Raw genomic sequence first — 23,421 nt, 5'->3', positions numbered from 1 at the left:
TACTACTAGCTGTAGAAAACCTGTCATTCCTTCTCCCATGCTCTATTTAGAGGTATTGGATTGTTAAATACTGTAGTAGGGGATATAATGAAGGAATGAGGAAAAGAGTTTTATTCTGTGGGTAAAATCTTCTGGAATTGTTCTTCTGGAAATGTCATTTGGTTTGTTTTCAACCAGTTTCACTACTGGTGAACTCCAACAGGGCAGTTGTGAGCAACACAGAGAGAGAGAGAGAGAGAGAGAGAGAGAGTGCTCAGAGTTGCTCAGTGAGATACTGACAGAGAAGGAGAGAAACAGCGAGAGAGGGAGTGATATTTAGAGGTGGGGTTTATATATGACTTCCTCTGTGTACTGTCTACATTCTCTTCAGATGCATGCAACAAGAACATATAAACACTGTTCTACAGGGGCTTTTTAGAACCATGAGAGTTTCAGTTTTATAATTGTGTGGGTGAGGGCACCCACACTTGCTCCCTATGCTGAAAACATACTGGTACTCCCATGAAGGACGAACACACCGTCAGGAACCAGCAGGACAGAGGTACAGTGTGACAACTGTTGGCTTATCAAATAGCTAGACATGTGTTAGGGCCGGTGTGAGTGAGTGTCCTTTTCTGTCTCCATTCTTGTGCTTATGGTTTGGTTGAACTTAATAGCAGTGTTGAGGCTGTATTTCATTTTTGTCTCAGATGGCAGTGCAGAATTCACTTTCATCTCAGTTTGTTTCGCTTAATTAGCATTCTCCAGTTTTTACACTCTCTGACCTGTCTTTCTCAGTGTCTTGTTGATTACAATGTGTTTTATTTATTTATTTATTTATTTATTTTTATTTTAGCCTCTGTGAACTTGTTTGCTGGTCTTTTTGGTTGGCATGGGAGATATTCTAAACTTAGTGCCCATGCTCCATACTCAAGTTACAGGCTTTCCCCCTCTATTCACAGACAGTGACACACATCCCCACTTGAATAAATGGACATATCATTAATGGCAGACTTTTATGACATTTTTGTTAAATAAAGCATAATTCTGACACTAAAATAACTAACAGCTAATATTTTAATTTTGTATTATTAGATTGTAACAATAGGTCTTTTCCATATAATGTGTAGTTTAGATGCTGTTCTAGACATATGCAGAGACATGCCTGTCATATGATTACAACTAGCTTGTATCATAAGGCACAAATTTGATTATAAGCCATCATACTCTGCTCTCACATAAATATATTCAGTATATAGAGGATTGTTCATTTAGAAATTCATCTGAGCAAAGTCTCAGGAAATTCCAAGTTACAAGGACCCCCAGATTGATTGAACTAGGGTAAAATAAATAAATAAATAAATAAGGAGACAGAAAAAAGGACTGAATGAATATAATCTCTCAAGTACTTTATGTGAGTTTGTGTAAATTATATGATATGGCTAAGGATTCTGCAAGAACACTGACACTGCTGCATTATGTACTCTAACAATGCACACAGAATAAATCCTTCACTGACACTGTGGTGTACTAAAGCCACTAGGTGATGCTGGAGAGCTGGCTTGTTCCTCTGAGCCCTTCCTGCTGGAAGTTTACAAAGGAAATTGGGTGAAAATAATGTGGATCTGTTGGCAGCAGTACTGCTGAGCCCATAGCACAGCCAAACATCCTGGCATGGACAATGTGGAGCTGTCAGCCTAAATACTGCTCACCCAGAGAGAAAAAAATACACAGAATTAGAATCGAGGAGAAACACAATCAGAAAATCTGTCAAACATGCAGGGATATACTTATAAAGACACTGTCTGTTTGACAATGGCCTTTTGTTGTTTGTGTTTGTAGGACAGCCAGGGCTAGAATACTTACTTTACAGAAGCTCCCCCTCTGGCATAGTCACTGACCAACCCACACCAGCATGCCAGCAGCAACACGCTCTTTGTATAGGCTATTACATTTGCAAACCAGCCGGGGAGAGAGAGAGAGAGAGAGAGAGACAGATGCAAAGAACAAGTTAGAGAGTATACCAAATGCTCAAGATGCATGTAGATGCAAATAAAGGAAGAATATATGCAACAAAAAATAATTAAGATTTCAGGAGTCTTTTAAATAGCTATTCCACTGGCTAACAGTTTGAGTGGATCTTTCTTTGAATGGGAGCCATTTATCAGCAGAGTAAGCGAATTTGGTGTCCACATCATGGCATGCTGCTGCTGCTGTCCAGCTTCGTGTCTGAGAAACTGCTTCTTGCTTTCAGGTTGGTCCCATAAATTTTTGCAATGAAATGGAACTTATACAGGCAGATGTCAGTTCATTTCCATGAAATATGGGTAACAGACCAACCCATGAAGGTAAAGCACATTGCAGTGTGCCCTTTGCTTAAGCTGTATGTGCTCTCCTATTTATATTGTGCTTCTGTTCTGTGATTAAAACTAATATTGCATTGTGAAGGCTCTAACAAAGATTTTTGTCTTGCTGGTGTCATTAATGAAGCTTGTTTGCTTTTTATTCATGTATTATCAATAGTCAGTATAATTAAATTTGTGATTCCATAGATCATATCAGTATAGCTATTCCATATAGTGCAATTGATTACAAATCACTGAGTGATTGCAAAACCCAGAATGGCAGAATGTGCAGGTTAAGCTTGAACTGATTATGATGGAAACTAATGGTGCCAAAATTGAGAGTGCATGCATCTGATGTGTGTATCCTCCCTTTGAAAGTGTGAAGATGCTATTTAGATGTGCTATGAATAATCTGTTTCCTTAATTTTTTGTTTGTTTCTAAATGGTCCCTTCAGTTTTCACACATTTAATCTGCTTTAACCTCTGACAAAAGCCTGCACTGCCCTTTTTATAGATATATCAACTCTTGATCTCAATACGTTATGGGAAGAGCCCCCATATGCACTAACAAGAGCCAATGATCTCTTTCCAGGAAATGATGTCATGGCCACTGGTAAGAAATACAAAGTCAGGTTTCATGTAAAACTGAAACCATGTTTTTATGAAATGGATTTAATCTATACATATATTAATGCATTACATTATAACATCATAATATAATGTACTTAGTTTATAGGCTGAACTTTCTATGTGTGATGTACTACGTACTTGACATCTACTGCAAATTTTATAATACTGGGGAAGTTATATTCATTTGGAAAGGAAAAGCAATATCTACCTGATATTTATAGAGACACTATGATACTGCAATCAGTTTTCTGCTTTTTGTCTGTATAAAACTGTGAACCTGCAGTGATAAGATTAGTACACAAACAAATGTGTCCAAGTTTGTGAATACATATTGCTTCTTGAATTTGATATGAGTTCTATAATTTTGGCACTAATAATTTATACAACCGCCTTTGTCTACAAAATTAACTTGTCATCAATTTTTAGTGACATAACTTTATTGATTACTAAGTCACCTAACAGTGGCTGTCAACAAATTATGCAGTTACATTCAGTACAAAGACATGAAGTTTTTTTCTTTCTTGCACTAAGGGAGCTTTTCTCTGTTTGGCACAGGGGATGAGGAAGTGGAAACAGAGGCTGAGGTGGAGAGTGAGGGGATCACTGGTGAGAGTTACTGGAAGAGGAAGGAAGCTCTCAGCACTGTCTCTTTGGCTGTAGGAGATCACTTCTCTTCAGGTATTTGCATTAAGTTTTCCAATGCCATATAAACCAGAGAGGAATAGCTTCCATAATGGACAGTAATGGCAGGCCTGATTCAGCAAACTGTAAGATCTAATGCCCTTTCAGACAACCCTAATGTCTGCACTCAGTCTAATCATATCCTGTCAGAGGTTCGGCCAGTGTAGTAGAATTTTTCATCCACAAAGCAGAATCTGCTGTTCGTGCAAGGTCACATTATGGCTAGGACATGTACAGTCCTATAAATAGAGGTTATAAATAAATTTATGCAGTTTTCGTCATGCTTTATCTGTTTAGGTCATATATGTTAATAAATCTTAGGCCTTGGGCGGCACGGTGGTGTAGTGGTTAGCGCTGTCGCCTCACAGCAAGAAGGTCCGGGTTCGAGCCCCAGGGCTGGCGAGGGCCTTTCTGTGTGGAGTTTGCATGTTCTCCCCGTGTCTGCGTGGGTTTCCTCCGGGTGGTCCGGTTTCCCCCACAGTCCAAAGACATGCAGGTTAGGTTAACTGGTGACTCTAAATTGACCGTAGGTGTGAATGTGAGTGTGAATGGTTGTCTGTGTCTATGTGTCGGCCCTGTGATGACCTGGCGACTTGTCCAGGGTGTACCCCGCCTTTCGCCCGTAGTCAGCTGGGATAGGCTCCAGCTTGCCTGCGACCCTGTAGAAGGATAAAGCGGCTAGAGATAATGAGATGAGATGAGATCTTAGGCCTTCGACTTCTAAAAGTCTGCTTCATTTACTTCAATGTTGTCCAGATGTGATATTGCTGTTCAGTGGCAGAAGGCGCTCCAATTTGGAGCCAGACAGCGTGCTGCAGGAGGCACTGCGCACTAGACTAAGGGTCGTAGAGAGCAACAGCCAAGATGTTATTCAGCTTTTTAAAGTAAGCTTTTTAAAATATCAGTGCTAAATACAGTCAAATTGAGAATAGTTGCTTATACTTTTTCACAGTAGTAAAACTTTCTTGGTCCTCTGTTTCCAGGAGCTCTCTGCACGTTTGGTTTCAGTGCATGCTGAAAAAGACCATTTTGTTATAACCTTTAAGACAGTGGAGGAAATCTGGAAGTTCTCTACGTACCTAGCTCTAGGTGAGCCTACACAAGCATGCAAGCAATATGCATCATAATATGCTTATATGCTACGCAGAAACATGATTTATCACAATATGCAATCTTGGTATTGATGTCTCAGGATATGTAGCAAGGTGCTTGGAGAACTTTCTCTGTGACCAGGCTTTCTGGCTGGACCCTCTTTTGCTCAGTGATGTGGAAATTTGTGTGACAGTAGATGAGGAACACCTAGCCACCCTCTATCTGGGGCTCCTACTTCAAGAAGGTAAGAGACCAATCAATAGTGCACAATTGTACTGTACTGTAAGATTTACCTTTCTACAGGAAATAAAGGGGTTTATTTCTCAGCCAACTAATATAAACATAATCATGATTCAAAACAATTTACTGAGACACAATAACCGCTCAAGGTTTTCAGGAAGAGAGGCAATCTTTTTTTGTCCTGTTGGTAGTCACAACATGCTGCTCTACTGTGCACAAATGTGAACAAGCATAGCTCTGCTGTGCCTTCTGAAATCATTTTGGCAACACTTTTTATGCATATGATCCATTTGATGTCATGCTCAAAGCAACTTTCAGTTTATTAATAGAATTAGGAAAACACAAACTGTTGTCCCAGGCCTATCACTAAATAGACTGTCAGTAAAGAGTGTGTATATTTATTCAATTATACTTGTAAATTAGCCACTTGTTTTCGACCAACCAAAGATTATAGCATGTTAATAATAAATATTACTCATAGATAGATAGATAGATAGATAGATAGATAGATAGATAGATAGATAGATAGATAGAATGTAAAAGGAAAATATATGTGTCAATAATAATAATGTGTTATAACTTACTTGTGATTTTAATAAACGAAACTGTCAGCATGGCTGACAGAAGAAAGATAATAAAATGGTGAAAAACACAGGACAAACTGAAGAAATATAGAAATAGAAATGTAGAAACATGTAGCATGAGAAAGAGTCTGAAGTGTGAAAGAATCTGTGGAGTTGTATTGTGCTTGCTTGTAGGTTCATTCTTCGCTAAAGCTCTGGTTAACAGTGAGCAGTGTATAGAAGAAGAAGATGAATTGGTTTACAAGAAGAATGACCTTGTTATGGTGAAGGATATTGGACAGCAGTCCACGTGGGAGGGAACACTGCTGTCTACTGGTCAGCATGGTCTAGTGCCTGTTCATGCAATGCAGCCTCTACCCTACCCTTTTTACCAGTGAGTGACACTAACAATCCCCACTTAGGCATGATAAGGTTCCATTAAATAAATGCTAAATCATCAGCCTCTAGAGTCAAGAGGCAATGAGATTTCCAATTCTGAAATTTGAATAGTATTAATAATGGTACTTTTTATTTAATTCACAATTCCTATATTGGTTGAACAAAATAAATACATTGTATTTTAAAGGTGGTTTCTTAGAAAATACGATGGCAATGCAGGAGGGTTTTCATTCACAAAAGGACAAAGTGACCAACCTATAGGTGAGTCTGTGTGAGAACTAGTACTAGTCATATAATGATTTACTCTGTGAAGATATGAAGAGTTTTACAGTGCTTTCTTACTTCTCTTTCCAGTAACAGGAACTTGCATAGCAGTAGTGGACCACTACCCAATGGTTAAGGATGAACTGCACTTCAGCCAAGGAGATCTCATAGAGGTCGAAGGCTTGCTTATTAGCTCACTGAATACGTTCATTGGGAAACACCTCTCTAGTGGACAGAGAGGATTTGTCCACATGGCCCATGTGAGACCTGAAAATGTCAAACCACTGTAAGAAAGAAATATATAAAATTAAAACATATACTCACATCCACTTTATTAGGAACCAGGCTTGTTGTACTCGAGTCCAGGACTTGAACTTGAGTCCGACTCATGCCCTAATTTTAAGGACTCGTGATGCGACTTGGACTTGAGCACTGATGACTCGGACTTGGACTCGTGCATTAACTGCATTAGGACTCGGAAAATGGAGACGAGGACTCGGATTTTTTTTCTTTATTTTTTTGGTAGCATGCCATAATAATTTGGCATAAGATATTTATATCTACATTAATTTTGTACTAATTTCATGTAAGAATATCACACCTGCTCACCTTGGCGCGTGCATCAGATAGACTCTTGGGCGCACTCCAGACAGTGCAAACAGCGCGCCTTTATAAAAACTGTGATTTTTGAGTATTGAGTTGTGTTGCTGACACATTACCGAGCCTTATTTCCTTGTTTGGTTTCCTGATCCCTGATTTCCTGTTTCTTGTCTTTGATTCTGCCGAATCTATGATAGCCTGTTTGTGCCTTTCTTGGCCTATTGCCTGTTTTACGATTTTGCTTGCTATTCTAAATTGTTTACCTGTCTTCATTTATACAGTGCTCAGCATAAATGAGTACACCCCCTTTAAAAAGTAACATTTTAAACAATATCTCAATGAACACAAACAATTTCCAAAATGTTGAAAAGACAAAGTTCAATATAACATCTGTTTAACTTATAACATGAAAGTAAGGTTAATAATATAACTTGGATTACACATTTTTCAGTTTTACTCAAATTAGGGTGGTGCAAAAATGAGTACACCCCACAACAAAAACTACTACATCTAGTAGAGTAGAGTGGGGTAATATGCCCCCGTGGGGTAATACACCCCCGGCCTGTTTTACCCAAAATAACCACCAGATGGCGCAAAGTTACATTTATATTGTTGCTATGGACTGGCTTGACAACGGGGATATACAAATATCCACTGTGGATCACATATCAGCAACGCAGCGGAGAGAAATCAAATTTCATGGTAAGTGATATAATTTTCAGATATCAGTAAAACTGTATTTAGATAGCTGCTATTTCATCAGATATCACAGCTGTGTATGTGGTATGAGTAGACAAGTCAGTACGTTAAAAAAATACATTAGGTATAAAAAGTTGAATCACATTTTGAAAGTAAGACCCTTTTTTGTAAAAGTGTAGTCTGTGGGGTAAAACGCCCCCTTAATGGCGGGGTAAATGGCCCCCAGGGGGCATCATTTCCTTTTATCATAATTACTGTATTTCATACATTTCTGAATAGCAGATACATAGTTTTTAATAACATCTCACTTACCTGGTTGAGTAAAGCAAGTAATTTGAACTTAATATGAAAAATAATTGAAATAAAAAAAAAATTGAAATTAAAATGCAAAATATAATAAAATAATGCATCTATTCATTAATTCAGGGATATTTTCTTGTTTCTTTCACATTATAGGCTTAAGTAAACACTTTTGCTATCCAAACAGCTTTTTTTGAGTGAGGGGGCCTATTGCCCCACTTCAGGGGGCCTTTTACCCCACTGGGGGGGTAAAAGGCCCCCTTGGCACAATGTTTGTTTTTGTTAAAAAAAAAATTAAGTATTAACTTTAGGCAAACTTTAGGTGGCATTATTGTTCATGTCACTGTTGTCAAAAACTATGATTAAAACTAAACACATGGTTCATTTCAACTTGGAGAAAAACTGAATTTTCCTTAAGGGGGGCTTTTTCCCCCACTCTACTCTACTTTGTATGGCCTCCATGATTTTTAATGACAGCACCAAGTCTTCTAGGCATGGAATGAACAAGTTGGTGACATTTTGCAACATCAATCTTTTTCCATTCTTCAACAATGGCCTCTTTTAGTGACTGGATGCTGGATGGAGAGTGATGCTCAACTTGTCTCTTCAGAATTCCCCATAGGTGTTCGATTGGGTTCAGATCAGGAGACATACTTGGCCACTGAATCACTTTCACCCTGTTCTTCAGAAATCCAACAGTGGCCTTAGATGTGTGTTTAGGATCATTATCATGTTGGAAAAGTGCACAGTGACCAAGGGCACAGAGTGATGGTAGCATCTTCTCTTTCAGTATAGAGCAATACATCTGTGAATTCATGATGCCATCAATGAAATGCAGCTCCCTGACACAAGCAGCACTTATGCAGCCTCACATAAGGACACTGCCACCACCATGTTTCACTGTAGGCACCATGCATTTTTCTTTGTATTCCTCACCTTTGCGACGCCATACAGTTTTGAAGCCATCAGTTCCAAAAACATTTATCTTGGTCTCATCACTCCAGAGTATAGAGTCCCAGTAGTCTTCATCTTTGTCAGCATGGGCCCAGGCAAACTCTAGGTGGGCTTTTTTGTGCCTGGGCTTTAGGAGAGGCTTCTTTCGTGGACGGCATCCATGCATGCTGTTCCTCTGCTGTGTATGCCGTATTGTGTCACGGGAAATAGTCACCCCAGTTTGGCTTTCTACTTCTTTAGATAACTGCAGTGAACTTGCATGCCAATTTTCTTCAACCCTTCTCATCAGAAGACGCTCCTGTCAAGGTGTTAACTTTCGTGGACGACCTGGACGTCTCTGTGAGATGGTTGCAGTTCCATCTTTCTTAAATTTTTGTACCACTTTTGCTACAGTATTCTGACTGATAAGTAAAGCTTTGCTGACCTTCTTGTAGCCTTCACCTTTGTGGTGTAAAGAAATTATTTTCTTTGGGGAATTCTGAAGAGACAAGTTGAGCATCACTCTCCATCCAGCATCCAGTCACTAAAATAGGTCATTGTTGAAGAATGGAAAAAGATTGATGTTGCAAAATGTCACCAACTTGTTCATTCCATGCCTAGAAGACTTGGTGCTGCCATTAAAAATCATGGAGGCCATACAAAGTACTAGATGTCGTAGTTTTTGTTGTGGGGTGTACTCCTTTTTGCACCACCCTAATTTGAGTAAAACTGAAAAATGTGTAATCTAAGTTTATATTATTAACCTTACTTTCACGTTATAAGTTAAACAGATGTTATATTAAACTTTGTCTTTTCAACATTTTGGAAATTGTTTGTGTTCATTGAGATATTGTTTAAAACGTTACTTTTCAAAGGGGGTGTACTCATTTACGCTGAGCACTGTATTAATAAACACACCTCCTGCATTTACATCCGTGTCACAACCATCTCTGACAGAATACTTTGCACTCCCTGACAAAGAGAATGCACATTCACCTGTTCATATGTCATGTTCAGGAACAAACTAATGTTAATGGTACTAAAACAGCCACCATCAAATGGGGCGGTTGGAGTGTTGGACTCGACTCGGATCAATAGTGGACTCTATTCGGACTCAACTCAATTTTTTTTTAATAACTTGGACATGACTCGGATTTGAACACTGAGGACTCGAGACTGGGCTCGGACTCGAGGTTTAGTGCCTCGACTACAGCACTGTTAGGTACACCTGCACATTCATGCAATTATCTAATCAGCCATTCATGATGTAGCAGCACAATGCATAAAATCATGCAAGTAAGTAGGTCAAGTAATGTTCACATCAAACATCAGAATGGAGAAAAAGGATGATCTCTGTGTCTTTAACTGTGGCATGGTTGTTCATGCCATATGGCCTGGTTTGAGTATCTCAGAAACTGCTGATCTCTTGGGATTTTCACACATAAAAATCTCTAAAGTTCACACAGAATGGTGTGGAAAACAAAAAAAAAAAACATCCTGTGTGCAGGTTGAAACACTTTTTTTTTTCTTTTTTTTTAAATGAGAAAGATCAGAGGAGAATGACCAGACTGGTCTGAGCTGGTCTGAGCTAACAGTCTTTAGTAACTCGAGCACTTTTTACAATTTTGGTGAGCAGAAAAGCATCTGCAAGCATGTGTGAGAAAATCAGATCAGCAGTTTCTGAATACACAAACTAGCCCTTCTGGTAACAACATCCATGCCATAGTTAAAGTAACAGAAATCACACTTTCTTCATTCTCATGTTTGATATGAACATTACCCAAAGCTCTTGACCTATATCTGCATAATTTTTGCATTGTGCTGCTGCCACAGGATTGACTGATTAGATAATTGCATGAATGTGTAGGAATTGAGGTCTTCCTAATGAAGTGGACCGTGAGTGTATATTCATATTACATGATTTCTAAATGGCAGTCCTCCCTTATATTGGAAAATATTTGACTACACAGGGGATAAAAACACAAACAATCTGACTCATTAGTACAATTATCATGATAATTTTCAGTTGACCTTACCTGAATCTGTTTCTGTGCCACTGGCTATTGGAAGGGGGGAGTGTAGTTATGTAATGAGGTAATGAAGCAGTCAGAATGGGAGTCATGTGGTTGATAATGTTGCCTTTGTTGGGTCCTCATAGCAGGGGACAATTGGTCTTTCTGAGTGAGGAGGAGAGAGTGGCTCTCTTGCAGTTTAACCCATGCATTGAACAGTGCCACACTGGTCTATTGGACAAACTCTTCTCCACTGACATCAGCACTGTTTACAGATTAGGTGGGAAACACAGACACCATTTGTCTGGGACATGCATGACACTGTTTATGTGGACATGGCTTTAATTTGAATGCAACTTTTAATAAAAGAATTTGACTTATTTACAGATAGACTGGATGACTCAGATTTTACCTATATCAGAAACCAACCAAAGCAAGGTAATCTGTTTACCTGGATTTATGAAAATATACTAAATATGTACATATTACTATCTTCTGTAATTTTAAAATAAGAACTATGTTTCCATAATCCCCCAGAACAGAAACCCCCAGTAGATGCCAGGAAGAGCATTATACTGGAACATAGTGATACCCCACCCTATCACCCCTCTCCTCGACCTTCATTCTACGCTTCTCAGAGTTGTCTAGACAAAGATAATGAAGCCTTCTCCTTCAACCTGGAGGACACTTTCCGAGAGATGGATGAGTATGAGGAAGATCCCCCCTTTATGGATGAAGGCATCTGGGATACCGAAGAAGCTGAGTTTGTTGACCCAATTTTAACCCTCCTCAATCTGGACCACTTCCAGGAATCTTTTCATGCACTTTATGACCTCTCCTACTCCTTCTTGGACACAGTCTTTGGTGGGCTTCCGGTGGAAGAGGTTCTCCTGCATCTGGAGAGCTTGCGGGAAGGAGCAAAGAAAGGCAGGATGGTGTGGGCCCATCGGCGGACCTGCTTCCTTTTGGGCAGGTTGTGTGCCAAAAAGCTCAAATACTCTCAGGCTCGAGTCTACTTTGAGGAGGCACTGGTTGTCCCTGTAGAGGGTTTTAATGACAAGCCTCTGTTGATTGCCCTGTATACCAACCTTACAGCTGTGTACCTGAAGCAGAAGATGACAGACAAGCTGCCTTATACATTGGAGAAAGCAAGTGCTCTTATACTGTGCCTCCCATTGCATAACTTCTGCTCTCTTGATGAGTTTGAACTGCTCAAGCCAATTCTACGCAGAGCTATTGTTGACAATGATAAGCACCTTGAGGCACGGACTTGCTATCTAATTCTCTGTCTATTTTTGCAGAACAAAAAGATTGAGGAGGCTTTGCCTTTTGTGGAAAGACTTCAGTTCCTCAGTCTCACTCTCTCAGCAGAAGAAGGAATGCCTATAGGGCCAGTTGACCTGAACTGGATACTATGCAGGCTCTACCACAAGAAGTATCTGCCATACCTTGCATTAGCATCTCTCAGTCTAGATTCAGCTCAGGATCATTCTTTGGATAATGCCTTTCAAAAGATTGAGCTATTCCTGAAGAATTCAGTCAGACTGAATCCTTGTTGGAAGGATGGCTCTGCTCTGCTCCCAGTCCAGGTGGTAGTTTACCTCCAGCAGGCATTGTCTATAGCCAGCTGTGGAGAACACCTGAAGATCCAGAGAGACCTTTGTCTGAGTTTGGCTAGTGTCTACCAGCAGTATGGAACTTTGGAAAGGGCAGTTCTCTGTGCCCAACAAGCAGTGCAGGCAGGGAGTCACATTAATGAGGAAGAGGGCTTTGAGGCATCAGTGCTGCTGGCCTGGCTCTTTGTGCTCACAGAGAAACCAGATAGAGCCCAATCTACTTTGCAGCCTCTCCTTAACTCGCTGAATAAAACAGACAGTCCAACACAGTGTGGAGTTGTCCACAACCTACTTGCGCTATGTCTTCACAAACAGGGGAAGGTCACAGAAGCAGCAAGGGAATTTCACTGTGCTCTAAAGATTTCACAGGAAAATGGGAACAAGCATAATGAAGCTCTGGCTCTGGCTAATCTGGGGTGCCTTGCCTTATCAGTAGGAGCTCCAGGCCTAGCAGAGAGGTTCTTGCTCAGGTCTCTGCACCTTTTTCAGTTTCTCTCTGAAAGCCCCTCAGATGAAGAGCATGTTCAGACTCTGCTGTGGCTAGGCAGAAGCTACAAAGATAGGGGAGAAAGTCAAAAGGTTAGGCTGTGCTATGAGATGGGTCTTCTCGTTGCCATCAGTGCCAAGAACCTGCACAGTGAGTGAAGCAAGCACTTTCCTTTTGGGTAAAAATGTAAAGCGCCCCCAAAATAAATCACAAACTAAATTATGTCATTCATCAAATAAAATTTTAATGCTTTCATATTTTATATTACAGGTCAGATGGTTGTAGCAAAGGTGCTCAGTCATCTATATGCTGACTTAATGCTTTATGGGCAATGTATAATTTACTATGAGCACTGTGTCGGGCTTTCCAGAGAACTGAAGGATAAACGTCTGGAGGGAGAGTACCTGGACATTCTCAGCAATCTCTATCTATCACTTAACACTGAGAAGTAAGACACACAAGGCTAAGGATCATATATTGCATTAATGTTGATACTGGTATTGTTCTACATCAGTACATTTGGTATACCTTTAACTAACAGACCAAACCTTTTGTTTTTCTGAATAGCTGTGTACACCAAATAGACTGGGTACTTACCTAAAATGAAAAGAAGCTAAAATCAAATAAGTCACAAAAATCTGCTCTTGTAATGTAATTATGTGATTTAAATGAATTAATGTGGGCGGCATGGTGGTGTAGTGGTGAGCACTGTCGCCTCACAGCAAGAAGGTTCTGAGTTCAAGCCCAGCGGCCAATGGGGGTTTCTGTGTGGAGTTTCATGTTCTCCCCATGTCTGCGCGGGTTTCCTCCAGGTGCTCCAGTTTCCCCCACAGTCCAAAGACGTGTAGGTTAGGCTAATTGGTGGCTATAAATTGACCATAGGTGAGTGTGAATGGTTGTTTGTCTTGATGTGTCAACCCTGCAATGACCTGGGGACTTGTCCAGGGTGTACCCTGCCTCTTACCCATGCCTCTTACCCTCTTTTATATATATATATATATATATATATATATATATATATATATATATATATATATATATATATATATATGGAAACGAGTGTTTTATTTGGAAATATCCATCCATTATCCATAACTGCTTGTCCTGTTCAAGGCAAGCTGGAGCCTATCCCAGCTGACTATGGGTAAGAGGCGGGGTACACCCTTGACAAGTCACCAGATCATTGCAGGGCTGACACATAGAGACAAACAACCATTCACACCTGTGGTCAATTTAGAGCCACCGATTAATCTAACCTGCATGTCTTTGGACTGTGGGGGAAACCGGAGCACCCAGACAAAACCCATGCAGACACGGGGAGAACATGCAAACTCCACACAGAAAGGCCCCCGCCGGCTGCTGGGCTCAAACCCAGAACCTTCTTGCTGTGAGGTGACAGTGCTCACCACTACACCACCATGCCACCCCACTGGGAAATATACCACTCATATTTTTCATACATACTACATCCAGAACATGAAAACCCAAAGCCATGGCATAATTCTCCATATGTCACTCACAAGGAAGTCAATGAATTGTTTTGATAAATTTGGGTAATTTTTGTTTGTAAATGTGTCTATATAATAAAAAGAACATCACACATTGGCTTAAAGATATGAATTTTACCTTCTCGTGTTGGAAAAACTCACATTTTTCAGACAAAATACATTCCGGATCTGAGTGAAATATTATAAACTTCATATCTTCATGCAACTGTGTAATATTCTCTCTCTCTCTCTCATATATATATATATATATATATATATATATATATATATATATATATAACATAACACAACACACAGGGGATGAATGTATCTCACTGCCGAAAAGGATTTTACCTTAATATAAATCTTTTCACATCTTTTCACTGATGAAAATTATTTTAGGTCCTCACGGAAGTCTCTGGACTACACCAAGCAAAGTCTCAGAATTTCAATAGACTTAGGAAAGAAACAGGAGGAGTCACAGACATGGCTACAGGTTGGCCGTATCTACTACTTGATCCATGAGGATGAATTGGCAGATATGTATCTTCAGGTGAGAGAAAGGCAGTGGTGAAATATAAGGAAGTAGCATGTTAAGTAGTGGTACTGCTAATACACTGCTTGTATGAGTACTATTGCAAGAATTGTTATTACAAGACATTCTCTAATATATCTATTTTGTATTATTATTTTTGTATAATCTTTGTAACTTTGTATTCCCATAAAGCAAAAGTACTATATTTCATGTGAATGTTATAATAACAGGCTTTATAAACTATCTTCTGCAGGCAGCTGTAAAGACAGCCCTAAGGATAAATGACCTATGTTTTGCTATGAACATTTATGAAGATGCTGGAGATGTCTTCTTCAAAGGACACAGAAATCGACTGGCTGCTGTTTCATTTTTTAGAGTATGCACTACTACAACCTCATAGAATGTGTAATAATGTTTGAGTAATATTCAAGCATCAGCTGTTGTTTTAATGTGCAGCCCATAGATGTTGGCTTGTCTGGATTTGTTGTTGTTGTTGTTGTCCCAACTGGGTTGTGAAGTGTAAACTGTGTGTGCAGGATGGGGGTTTGCCATTTGCAAGGTGTCTGAAGGATGTGCATTCAGAGTTTAGGCTTTTATGTAAGCTCTCTGAATTGCTGCTGAAGGAAGGTCAGCACAAGGAGGCCCTGCAGTATGCTACACTGGCAATGCAAATCAGCACCTCAACTGGTAATAAAACTGACTTTTTCTTTAAATATCATCATCTGATATTTGGCAGAGCTTGTTATGTCTGGTGGCATTCTACATGAATATACAGATATGCAAAAGTCTGGCTCTGATTTGAGATGTTTAATCATCATGTTTCTGCTTTGGTATGAAGAAGAAGCATCAAGTGGTGGGTAAAATGATCCTTTACTGAAAGGGTAGTGCAGCATGCCTTTATTTTCCAAGCCCAGCACTATACCACCCCCTGCTGCCAAAAAAAAGCAATACATTCAAAAAATATATAAAGAAAATTGTGTTCTTGGTTTTGTTGTATTTAATTGCATAGCAAAGACAAATGGTCTACAACATTCAACTGGAAGCTATGAACTTTAACCCCAGAAAAGCTTCTGGTCCAGATGGCATGCCAGGGAAGGTGCTCAAGGCATGTGCTGACCAGTTCTCAAGAATTTTCACTTCCATCTTCAACCTCTCCCTATCACAAGCTGTCATCCCGTCCTGCCTGAAATCATCCACAATCATCCCTGTTCCAAAGAAACCAACCACAGACAGCCTCAAGGACTATCGCCCAGTTGCTCTCACACCTGTCATCACAAAGTGCTTTGAGAGGCTGGTTCAACATCATATCAAAGCCTGTCTCCCTTCCAGCTTCGACCTACACTAGTATGCCTACCGCGCAAACAGATCTACTGAAGACGCCATAGTCACAGCTCTACACACTGCCCTATGCCACCTGGAGCAGCAGGGGAGCTATGTGCGAATGCTCTTCGTAGACTACAGCTCAGCTTTTAAAACCATCATCCCAGACAAACTAGTTGTCAAGCTGCTGGAGTTAGGCCTTCCCTCACTCACCTGTTCCTGGATAAAGGGCTTTCTGACAAATCGCCCCCAGACAGTGAAACTCAGCCTTCACTTTTCCTCCTCCTGCACACTCAGCACTGGCTCTCCCCAGGGCTGCGTGCTGAGCCCCCTACTCTATTCTCTTTACACACATGACTGCACACCTGCCTACCCTGGAAACACCATCATTAAATTTCCTGACAACACCACTGTGGTTGGGCTGATCTCAGGAGGTGATGAGGTGAACTACAGGAACAAGGTCCTGAAGTTGACAGAGTGGTGCTCAACAAATAATCTGTTACTGAATACCTCAAAAACTAAAGAAATCACTGTCAACTTCAGATAGAACAGGGCTGACCTTACCCCCCTCTACGTCAATGGCGAATGTGTAGACAGGGGCCGCACCTTCAGGTATTTTAGCACCCTCATCTCTGCGGACCTCTCCTGGTCTGCAAACACCACGGTAGTTATCAAGAAGGCCCAGAAGTGACTACACTTCCTGAGGGTGCTCAGGAAGAACAACCTGGATAGTAAGCTGCTGGAGACCTTCTACAGATCCTGCATTGAGAGCCTGCTCATGTACTGCATCTCTGTGTGGTATGCCAGCTGCACTGAAGCAGACAGGAAGAGGCTGCAGAGAGTGGTTAAGACAGCACAGAAAATCATCGGCCACCCTCTCCCCACCTTGGACGACATCTACAACTCTCACTGCCTCACCAGAGCTAGGAATATTGTTAAGAACAGTTTTCACCTGAGCCACCATTTGTTTGACCTGCTGCCCTCTGGGAGGTGCTACAGGTGCATCAAGTCCAGGACTAACTGACTCAAGAACAGTTTTATCCCTAGAGCCATAACCCTGCTAAATGCAAACATGCACTAACCCCACTCCTTGTTGACTATTCTGTATTATTTATTACCTATTATTAGTTTATCCACCTCAGTAGTGCAATAGTACAAATGCAATATGCATTTTATGTTACTTTTTAAATGTGTGTTGTATGTTGTTCTGGGTACTGTTCTATTTTATGTGGTCTTTTGTTTGTTTGTTTGTTTGTTTGTTTGTTTGTTTGTTTGTTTTTTATGGCCTGTTCTATTCCTATGTGGTCTTGTTCTATTTTTATGTGGTAGCTTTTAATTTCGTTGTACTTGGTACAATGACAATAAATTCTGATTCTGATTCTTAATGGTACTCTTGTTCATTCCTTTAGGTGTGTGCCTGAATGAGAGGGTGTCCTACCATCGCCTGGCCTCAATCTACTTCACTCTTGAGCAGTATGAGATGGCTGAGAATTACTATTTGAAGGCTCTGTCCCTCTGTCCCACTGCACTGGAGCATAAAGAAGAGGCCCGCTACTATGTTAAAGTTTACTGCAGACTAGCTGATCTAACTCTGCATAAGATAAAGGTGAAACCCACCCATGTAAAGATAATTCAACAGTCTGTTCTGAGACTTTAAATACAATCACCTTTCATGAAAATGAGCAAAAATAAATAGCACACAATTTAAGCTTCCAGTAAACATCCATCCATCCATCCATCCATTATCTTTAGCCACTTATCCTGTTCTACAGGGTCGCAGGCAAGCTGGAGCCTATTCCAGCTGACTATGGGCGAGAGGCGGGGTACACCCTGGACAAGTCACCAGGTCATCACAGGGCTGACACATAGACAGAGACAACCATTCACACTCACACCTATGGTCAATTTAGAGCCACCAATTAGCCTAACCTGCATGCCTTTGGACTATGGGGGAAACCGGAGCACCCGGAGGAAACCCACGCAGACACGGGGAGAGCATGCAAACTCCACACAGAAAGGCCCTCATCAGCCGTTGGGCTCGAACCCAGGACCTTCTTACTGTGAGGCAACAGTGCTAACCACTACACCACCATGCCACCCTCCAGTAAACATGTGTATAAGAAGCCAAAGGCAACAAACCAATACCCAGTATTGGATCATGTAACAAATAGCAAAGACTGTAGCTGGAAAAGAAATTGATTTTTTTGGAACTGGAAATGGTTACATTTTCTTTTCTTAGGATTGGTTTTATTATATTTATACTTTATATGTTTACAAGGTAGGTTAATTTTATGTAAAATAATTTAACTCGGGGCGGCACGGTGGTGTAGTGGTTAGCGCTGTCGCCTCACAGCAAGAAGGTCCTGGGTTCGAGCCCCGGGGCCAGCGAGGGCCTTTCTGTGTGGAGTTTGCATGTTCTCCCCGTGTCCGCGTGGGTTTCCTCCGGGTGCTCCGGTTTCCCCCACAGTCCAAAGACATGCAGGTTAGGTTAACTGGTGACTCTAAATTGACCGTAGGTGTGAATGTGAGTGTGAATGGTTGTCTGCGTCTATGTGTCAGCCCTGTGATGACCTGGCGACTTGTCCAGGGTGTACCCCGCCTTTCGCCCGTAGTCAGCTGGGATAGGCTCCAGCTTGCCTGCGACCCTGTAGAAGGATAAAGCGGCTAGAGATAATGAGATGAGATGAGATAATTTAACTCTGAAGTGCTTCAGTGGAAAAAAATTAAGCGTATGAGACAATATAAGATGGGTATTGTTATTGGCTGATATTCAAGAGCTTGGTATTGGTATCAGAAAAGACATGGTGTGTGTGTGTGTACATACATACACCTATGGTCATGAGCTTTGGGTAATGACCGAAAGAACAAGATCGCAGATACAAGCGGCCGAAATGAGTTTCCTTCGCAGGGTGGCTGGGCTCTCCCTTAGAGATAGGGTGAGAAGCACAGTCACTCAGGAGGAGCTCGGAGTAGAGCCGCTGCTCCTCCACATCGAGAGGAATCAGCTGAGGTGGCTCGGGCATCTTTTTCAGATGCCTCCTGGACGCCTCTCTGGGGAGGTGTTCCAGGCATTTCCCCCCGGGAGGAGGCCCTGGGGAAGACCCAGGACACGCTGGAGGGACTATGTCTCTCGGCTGGCCTGGGAACTCCTCAGTGTTCTTCCCGAGGAGCTGGCCGAGGTGTCTGGGGAAAGGGAAGTTTGGGCTTCCATGCTTAGACTGCTGCCTCCACGACCCGGCCCCGGATAAAGCGGAAGAAGACAAGATGAGATGTGTGTGTGTGTGTATATATATATATATATATATATATATATATATATATATATATATATATATATATACAACCCCGATTCCAAAAAAGTTGGGACAAAGTACAAATTGTAAATAAAAACGGAATGCAATAATTTACAAATCTCAGAAACTGATATTGTATTCACAATAGAACATAGACAACATATCAAATGTCGAAAGTGAGACATTTTGAAATTTCATGCCAAATATTGGCTCATTTGAAATTTCATGACAGCAACACATCTCAAAAAAGTTGGGACAGGAGCAATAAGAGGCTGGAAAAGTTAAAGGTACAAAAAAGGAACAGCTGGAGGACCAAACTGCAACTCATTAGGTCAATTGGCAATAGGTCATTAACATGACTGGGTATAAAAAGAGCATCTTGGAGTGGCAGCGGCTCTCAGAAGTAAAGATGGGAAGAGGGTCACCAATCCCCCTAATTCTGCCCCAACAAATAGTGGAGCAATATCAGAAAGGAGTTCGACAGTGTAAAATTGCAAAAAGTTTGAACATATCATCATCTGCAGTGCATAATATCATCAAAAGATTCAGAGAATCTGGAAGAATCTCTGTGCATAAGGGTCAAGGCCTGAAAACCATACTGGGTGCCCGTGATCTTCAGACCCTTAGACGGCATTGCATCACATACAGGCATGCTTCTGTATTGGAAATCTCAAAATGGGCTCAGGAATATTTCCAGAGAACATTATCTGTGAACACAATTCACCGTGCCATCCGCCGTTGCCAGCTAAAACTCTATGGTTCAAAGAAGAAGCCGTATCTAAATATGATCCAGAAGCGCAGACGTCTTCTCTGGGCCAAGGCATATTTAAAATGGACTGTGGCAAAGTGGAAAACTGTTCTGTGGTCAGACAAATCAAAATTTGAAGTTCTTTATGGAAATAAGGGACGCCGTGTCATTCAGACTAAAGAGGAGAAGGACGACCCGAGTTGTTATCAGCGCTCACTTCAGAAGCCTGCATCTCTGATAGTATGGGGTTGCATTAGTGCATGTGGCATGGGCAGCTTACACATCTGGAAAGACACCATCAATGCTGAAAGGTATATCCAGGTTCTAGAGCAACATATGCTCCCATCCAGACGACGTCTCTTTCAGGGAAGACCTTGCATTTTCCAACATGACAATGCCAAACCACATACTGCATCAATTACAGTATCGTGGCTGCGTAGAAGAAGGGTCTGGGTACTGAACTGGCCAGCCTGCAGTCCAGATCTTTCACCCATAAAAAACATTTGGCGCATCATAAAACAGAAGATATGACAAAAAAGACAGTTATGAGATATGACCTAAGACAGTTGAGCAACTAGAATCCTGCATTAGACAAGAATGGGTTAACATTCCCATCCCTAAACTTGAGCAACTTGTCGTCTCAGTCCCCAGATGTTTACACACTGTTGTAAAGAGAAAAGGGGATGTCTCACAGTAGTAAACATGGCCTTGTCCCAACTTTTTTGAGATGTGTTGTTGTCATGAAATTTAAAATCACCTAATTTTTCTCTTTAAATGATACATTTTCTCATTTTAAACATTTGATATGTCATCTATGTTCTTTTCTGAAAAAGATATGGAATTTTGAAACTTCCACATCATTGCATTCCGTTTTAATTTACAATTTCTACTTTGTCCCAACTTTTTTGGAATCGGGGTTGTGTGTTTATATATATATACTGTGTATATATATGTATATATATATATGAGTGATTCTACGCTTATGGGTACTGAAATGGGGACATGAACTTATTCACCTAAAACCATTTCTTTTTTTACCATCAGGTCACAAAACATGTAATCTTTAATGAATGATATGTTAAAAGATAACTTTAATTTTCTGAGATGTAATAAAAACATATTTATATCCCAAAGTCAAGCCTATGAGTTCCAAAATGATGTCTGTTACATTACTTCTGTTATGATTGTCCATCTCGCGTCTGTTACAAATTAATTACAATCTAGCTATATACCATGTTAATCTTATTGAAAGAATGTGTATGTTTATTCTACTACACATGTTTATTAATTATATTTGCTAAAACACACCTTCCTATGTTTCAAAAAGTAATTCTACATTGTTAAAATTGAGAATATATATGTCCACAACACTTCTGTTACGTTCTGACTTTGGCATATAAATGTGTTTTTATTACATCTCAGAAAATTTAAGTTATCTTTTAACATATCATTCATTAAAGATGACATGTTTTGTGACCTGATGGTAAAAAAAAGAAATGGTTTTAGGTGAATTTTTAAAAATAAGTTAATGTCCCCATTTCAGTACCCATAAGCGTGGAATCACTCATATATATATATATATACCGGTATGTATGCGTGTGTGTGTGTATATATATATATATATATATATATATATATATATATATATATATATATATATATATATAGGCTATATATATATAACAGGGTGCAATTTGTCAAAAAACCAGAAGGGGGGATGGTTTTTTTTTTAATCATGAAACGTCACAAAATTAAGGTAACAATAGGCTAACAGCTCAATAACATCCGATGATATCAAATGAATAACACTAAATGAAAACGAACACTAAACCATTCATCTAAATTCATCTTCCTATCTCTCTGACTAAATACACGAACACTAACACACAACAAAGTTCGCATTGCTTGTCGCGTTGCTGTGATGTTTCTCTCCCTCCGGATTAAATGGACAGTGACTCGAAAATCACTGAAATACATGAATACTAAATGAACAGTTTGCTCTGATGGCGCAGTTCATGTGGCCTTTTCTGCTTTCCCGTCGGTGCGCTATCCGCCGCGTTTCGCCCTTCTTTAATCCACATTTCTGCGAATTTCTCAGCAGGGAAGGAACGCACGTCTGGCCCATTGACAGCGAGGAAAAGAAGGCTGTCAGTGTGGATACATTCATTCTGTTGCGCTCATCAGTAAGGATGTGATTCATGGCGCTAAATCCACGTTCACACTCTGATTATCTACAATGTATCTATTTGCTGGGGATGTTCGTAGGGTTGCCAACTTTCTCATATCCAAATGAGGGACACTTTGTTCCGGGTGCGGACAAGTACCGGTACAGGCCCTGTACACGCGCCCCAGAATAGTTACAGTACCGAATCACCTTTAGGTGAGTGTTTAAGCCACTACAAATTCATTTCTAAAATAGAGCTTTTAAAAATTAATAGACCAATTAATGGATATTTTTAAGTAACTTAATGCAAAATAACAAACAATTCTAATATTATTGTCTCATTTTTCTCTTTTAAACTTTGGCCAAATAATTCAGGCCATATTTATGAAGGCAATGTCATAAACTGAAAAATGATTTGCTGTAGCTGTAAAACCCTGATATTTGCTTAATTGTCCATTTGAAAACCCTAAGAACCTTCTGCAATGCTTCATAGCAGAAGAAGAAGAGAGAAAGACATCACAAAGGCAGGAGTGAGGCAGAAAAGCTCCCCTACTACAGGCTGAGGTCTATCCTGTTTCGGAAGTTTTTTTTTTTTTTTTTTTTAAGCTATCTGCTATCCTTATCGAACAGTTAGGCTGTATCCACTGGCTGCACCATCTGCTCTAGTTTAATTTGATGCCTATTTTGTCAGTATAGCTTAAAAATTCAGGATATGGCAACAGTGAATGGTTTTAAGACCCCGTCCACACGTAGCCGGGTATCTGCTAAATCGAAGATATTTTTCTACGTTTTGGCCTGTCATCCACATGAAAACACATCAAAAACGAATATTTAAAAAAACTCCGGGCAAAGTGAAGATTTTTGAAAACTCCATGTATGCCTTTTCGTGTAGACAGAGATAACCGGAGTTTTGCGTTTTAGAACGTCACAATCTGCGCCAAAAAAATGACAACAAATCTGCCCTGACGTCAAACGTGCGACCTTTGTTTACTGCAGAAGCCAGATTAAGCATGGACTTAAGCTAGCCGCACACC

The 23,421-nt window shown here is 40.4% G+C and overlaps 1 protein-coding gene across 5 annotated transcripts in view; it reads left to right on the top strand.

The window, feature by feature from the left end:
* The first annotated feature begins 270 nt into the window (after positions 1 to 270).
* sh3tc2 (SH3 domain and tetratricopeptide repeats 2) overlaps positions 271 to 23,421 on the top strand; it is a 30,165-nt gene continuing 7,014 nt past the window's right edge. The window contains exons 1-18 of one of the 5 annotated variants that reach the window (XM_060927671.1): positions 271 to 541; positions 2,234 to 2,327; positions 2,839 to 2,937; positions 3,510 to 3,632; positions 4,392 to 4,519; positions 4,619 to 4,724; positions 4,828 to 4,971; positions 5,726 to 5,924; positions 6,117 to 6,190; positions 6,284 to 6,479; positions 10,884 to 11,017; positions 11,125 to 11,175; positions 11,275 to 12,990; positions 13,111 to 13,288; positions 14,730 to 14,880; positions 15,116 to 15,238; positions 15,399 to 15,549; positions 17,592 to 17,788. In XM_060927671.1, coding sequence (XP_060783654.1) covers positions 2,303 to 2,327; positions 2,839 to 2,937; positions 3,510 to 3,632; positions 4,392 to 4,519; positions 4,619 to 4,724; positions 4,828 to 4,971; positions 5,726 to 5,924; positions 6,117 to 6,190; positions 6,284 to 6,479; positions 10,884 to 11,017; positions 11,125 to 11,175; positions 11,275 to 12,990; positions 13,111 to 13,288; positions 14,730 to 14,880; positions 15,116 to 15,238; positions 15,399 to 15,549; positions 17,592 to 17,788 — 3,795 coding nt within the window. In that variant the 5' untranslated portion in view covers positions 271 to 541; positions 2,234 to 2,302. Of the gene's footprint in view, positions 542 to 1,156; positions 2,328 to 2,838; positions 2,938 to 3,509; positions 3,633 to 4,391; positions 4,520 to 4,618; positions 4,725 to 4,827; positions 4,972 to 5,725; positions 5,925 to 6,116; positions 6,191 to 6,283; positions 6,480 to 10,883; positions 11,018 to 11,124; positions 11,176 to 11,274; positions 12,991 to 13,110; positions 13,289 to 14,729; positions 14,881 to 15,115; positions 15,239 to 15,398; positions 15,550 to 17,591; positions 17,789 to 23,421 lie in introns of those variants that run through there. The other 4 variants (XM_060927670.1, XM_060927669.1, XM_060927668.1 and 1 more) reach the window with 4 other exon arrangements.

This window comes from Neoarius graeffei, chromosome 8, assembly GCF_027579695.1.
Source record: "Neoarius graeffei isolate fNeoGra1 chromosome 8, fNeoGra1.pri, whole genome shotgun sequence".
Lineage (NCBI taxonomy): Eukaryota > Metazoa > Chordata > Actinopteri > Siluriformes > Ariidae > Neoarius > Neoarius graeffei.
The sequence above is the reverse complement of the archived record's forward strand: the minus strand, read 5'-3'. Positions and strand labels throughout refer to the sequence as shown.